Genomic DNA, 4731 nt, shown 5'->3' with positions numbered 1-4731 from the left:
TCTTGAACTCCCATCTCCCTGGGGTCATGGTCCCTAAGGGCCTGACCGACAAGCCTCTTGAGCTTGTCAAAGTCGGCTTTTCTGAAGTCCCCATTGTCCCCTTCCCCCTACTTCAGCCTCCCCTCGCCTGCCCCATACTTACCAGCATGGAGTCTGGGTCCAGCTCCCTGCGGCAGCCAGCAGAGACTGCATGAATGATCAAAGCTCTCCAAATCTTTTCTGAGAGAGCTTCAAATTGAAGCCAGTGACTCGGGGCTTTTTTTTTAAAACAACTGTCTAATCCTAACTTCATGCAATCCTGAAAAATTTAAATTAATGAAAATAAAAAAATTGCCCAATTCTGTACAATCCTGAAAATTTAAATGGATAAAAATCAAAATAAATGCTTAAATAAACATTGATTTTTGCTATCAAGAACATATTTTATAAAATGAATTCTGCAAAGCCTACTCACAGTCTGTTAAGGTAGCCTGACTTGCCTCAATCTGATGCTTGCCACTGAACCTATCGTTTCACATGCCAGTTCTTTCTGAGGGCGTTAAGCTCCTTGAAATTTCCTTCCATCTTGGCTGAGGTTCATTTCTATGCCCTTGCTCCCATTATCCAATCTATATTTGCCCCATCTCGTGAACATCATTTTCCTCACAGAAAACTAAGCTGACACATTCATTTTGCTTGAGGGCCATTCCAGATTCTCTTTAATCTTCATTTCATCCCTGTTCCCTTCAATCTCTGTTTTCTTGTTCTCTTCTCATTTGAATGATTGAAGAATCTTTGGACCCGGAGTGGGGTGGTGGATTTACTATCCTTTGCAAGAATATTATATTTAGTTTAACTTTTGACATTTCTCACTTTATTCTTGCATGACTTGCCTCATAAAACATAGCTTTCTTTGCTGATCAATCTTTTTCCTATTGTATATAGTCTAGTTCTCTGTTTATTCTTAATATGCTCCGTGTTGTGATTATACATCTGGTTAGATATTATATCCCTTCCCTTCTTGCTTTGGAAGTAGACTCCTGATAATTTTAGCTCTTGGACTTGAAGAAACTCCAGGCTTTTTCTACATTTCAGCCCCATGAACTCCTCAGCCCAAGTGATTTTACTAAGAAGTTCTGTTAATTTATCAAGTTTTGCCCTTTTCAAATCCAAAATCTGAGTTACTGACCTATTTAATGCAAGTAAATCAACCCATGATTACCTAATCCAAAGATACTTTCTGTAACCAGTCCACCTTTAATGTCCTTGTTCCATACAAAAGCAAGCATAAAACAAACTCTCATCGGCCCTGCTGTTATAAATAATATTTATTCTCAAATCTGGGACATTAGAAGCTCCTATAACTACAGAATTCCCAATAATAATTACATTACAGTGTCCTCTATACAAATTTGGGCTTGTAAGCAGATTCCCAGCCAGCACTCCATCAGTACTACACAGTGGGTCTTTTTTTATCATCCTTCCCCAAAGTGACTTTGACCCAAACAGATTCTATTTTACCCACATGGGCCCTTATTTGTTTAGTGTCTTATAGGATAAATATTAAGCCTGTGTGAAGCAGCTAGTATTTGCTTTTGGATTCGGCTGATCTGGGGGAAAGATGAATAGGGGAGGGGGCTTTTCTGAGAGAAAACAGAGGGAGAAGAAACAAAAGGTAACAGGAAAAATAGGCAAATGCAGCCAGAGGAGCAGGGAGAGCTCTGGGAAGAAGAAAAGTGAGGCTAAGACAAAATATTTTGAAGATGCTTCAATGCATGATGGATTCATGGGCTGATTTCTAAAATAAAATGCATTCATATTCCTATGATATGATAATCCAAGAATCAATCTGTCCCCTTAGATGTGCATATTTGGTTCCCTTTTATTTTAATAGATGGTGTAAATGAATATCATGCAGCATAGTTTTGCCAAAATAACACAAGTACAATTACAACTTTTTTCCAGCTGTTTCATACTCTCAAGACCACCCCCAAAATACCATTTTTCCTTAGTTCTGGAATACTTTTGTAAGCTTCTGGAATATTGACAACCAACCTATCAATTTCCCCAATTCCATTTTTTTGTCAGATTTTTTGTTGTCAGTGTGGTTTTATTGCATTGCTAAATTAATGAATGGTGCCCTCCATGTCTCAACAGGGTATGGAAAAAAATCCTAACCAGAGATACCAATGATCCTCCAGCTCAGCATTGTTCAGAGAGAAAGTTAAAGTGTGTTGTCTACATTGTCCTGCATACCTGAACAAAGAACAAGGAGAAAAGCTTCTAACAGTTACTTAGCACTGCTTCTGCAATCTGTCCCTAGGAACTCATCACAGCCATTGAGATGGGCCTTCCTGCCTATCACACTCTATGCCCTTTCAATCTGCAATGCTGTATGGGTTCAATCATTGATATTTGAGTTAAACTGTACCATGCACAATAATCTACCTTTTGGTGAATAAATTCTCTAATAAACCTTTATTTCTGTCTAATGCAACCAGGAACTTGTGTTTGGGAAGTATTTTTTTATACTTTTTTGTGGGCATACAGTTCAGCTGTAAATACCAGGCCACCTCTGCACAATGTGTATTGAGATGGGTGTGTTTTTTCCATAAAGAAGACCTTTTAGATTCAGGAATCATGTCACTCCATTATGACTAGATAGATTTTAGGAAGGCCTTCGATACAGTATCTCACCCTATTCTCATACATAAATTAAGAGGCTGTGACTTAGATGTTTTCACAGTCCAGTGGGTGGCAAATTGGCTTGGGGGTCACACCCAGAGAGTGGTGGTAGATGGGTTGGTATCAACCTGGAATGATGTGAGCAGTAGGGCCCTGCAGGGCTCGGTCCTTGGACCTGTACTCTTCACTGTTTTCATCAGTGACTTGGATGCGGGAGTGAGGTATACTCTGTCCAAGTTTGCTGATGGTATTAAATTGTGGAGTAACATGAACACACCAGAGGGTAGGATATGACTGCGGGTGGGCCTGGACAGGTGGGAAGAGTGGGCTGAATACAATAGGATGCAGTTCAACAAGGACAAATGCAGTGATGCACTTAGGGTGTAAAAATACCCAGCACACTTACCGGCTGGGGAATGACCCTTTCAGCAGCACAGAAGTGGAAAGGGATCTTGGAGTCCTAGTGGACTCCAAGATGAACATGAGTCGTCAGTGTGACGAAATCATCAACAAAGCTAACCACACTTTATCATGCATGATGAATAGATCCAAAGAGGTGAAACTTCCCCTTTATGTGACTTTGATCAGACTGGAGTTGGAGTACTGTGTCCAGTTTTGGGTGCCATACTTTAACAATAATGTGGATAAGGGCCAGAGAAGGGCCACTCACATGGTTAAGGGTTTGCAGGCCAAGCCCTATGAGGAGATACTAAGGGACCTGGACCTCCTCAGCCTCCAAGAGAGAAGGCTGAGAGGTGATTTTGTGGCCGCCTACAAATTCATTAGTGGGGGCAGCAAAGAATTGGAGATGCTCTGTTCACCAGGGCGCCTCCTGGGGTAACAAGGAACAATAGTCACAAACTGACACAGAGCAGATATAGGTTAGACATCAGGAAGAACTTCATGGTAAGGGTAGCCAGAATTGGGAATGGGCTTCCAAGGGAGGTGGCGCTTTCCTCTACCTTGGGGGCACTCTTTCCTGTCAGGGGGTCAGACTCAATGATCTGTTGAGATCCCTTATGACCCTAGCATCTATGAATCTATGCATGTATAAATCTTGGGACCAGAATAACTTTTCTGTCAACTCCCCCCCGCAACACACACAAAAATCAATATGTATAGGAAGGGGAAGAGAAAGTTGAGGGAAGCTAGTTTTACATTAAATATGGCATATTCTAGAGCATGCCTTTGACCTGCAGACACAAAGATGTGATAGCACGGACATCCACTAGTTAAAAAAGGAACAGAAAGCTATAAAAGAAAAACCCATGTGTTGGAAGAATTATATTTCCAGGGGCTGCTTCCTTCATGAGATATAAACATTGATGGTAATATTTCCTCTCTGGTTGCATCAGCTATAGTATGTATGAATGCAGATAGGAAAGCCTATTTCTGGACATTTATGAAAAATCCTTTGTATGGCTTAGTGAATTTGATAATGAACATAGATAGGCCTTTCTGGGTCACCCAGATCAGTCCCCTGCAGGCATGTCATATAAATCCTTTCATAAACAGGTTGTGATTTATCTTAAAAGCAATTATGGTTTTTTTTTCCCCATTGGAAATTACACCCCATTTATTTCTGTGTCAATATCTAGTTTACATGGTTCTTTTATATTGCTGGTGGTTACATGGAATAGATTTATAGAAAGTAATCATATCTCTGCTCAGTTTTCATTTTGCCTCACTAAACAAGCCAAGCTCTTTTAGTTACCTCTCTTACAATAAGTTTTCCAGTCCACTGATCCCATAGCTCTTCTCTGCACCCATTCCATTTTTATCATTACTGAATATGGGTAGGCTTAGTAGGATCCGATTTTTATTGATAAATATTGATAAGCAGAGACATCACCACACACTCACAGGCTGAGAGAAAAAAACATTTCCATTTGTAATAACTGGAATTTATAGAAAGGAGGCTATAACAGGGAACCCTTGCCTTATTGGACAGTGGAGAGAGATGGAAGGACAGGGGGTGAAGAGGTTAAAGGGGAAAACAAAGGGGAGCCTAATGACGCATCAGTTAAGCTGTTAGCAACTAGTTGGGGCCTAATCCAGGGAACCTGT

The 4731-nt window shown here is 40.6% G+C and overlaps 1 protein-coding gene across 1 annotated transcript in view; it reads left to right on the top strand.

The window, feature by feature from the left end:
* LOC109320327 (keratin, type I cytoskeletal 10-like) overlaps positions 1-2483 on the top strand; it is a 19617-nt gene extending 17134 nt beyond the window's left edge. Inside the window, exon 8 of the mRNA XM_019550376.1 lies at positions 2137-2483. Coding sequence (XP_019405921.1) covers positions 2137-2156 — 20 coding nt within the window. The 3' untranslated portion in view covers positions 2157-2483. The remainder of the gene's footprint in view (positions 1-2136) is intronic.
* The last annotated feature ends 2248 nt before the right edge of the window (positions 2484-4731 follow it).

This window comes from Crocodylus porosus, unplaced genomic scaffold (assembly GCF_001723895.1).
Source record: "Crocodylus porosus isolate Cpor-Errol unplaced genomic scaffold, CroPor_comp1, whole genome shotgun sequence".
NCBI lineage: Eukaryota > Metazoa > Chordata > Crocodylia > Crocodylidae > Crocodylus > Crocodylus porosus.
The sequence above is the reverse complement of the archived record's forward strand: the minus strand, read 5'-3'. Positions and strand labels throughout refer to the sequence as shown.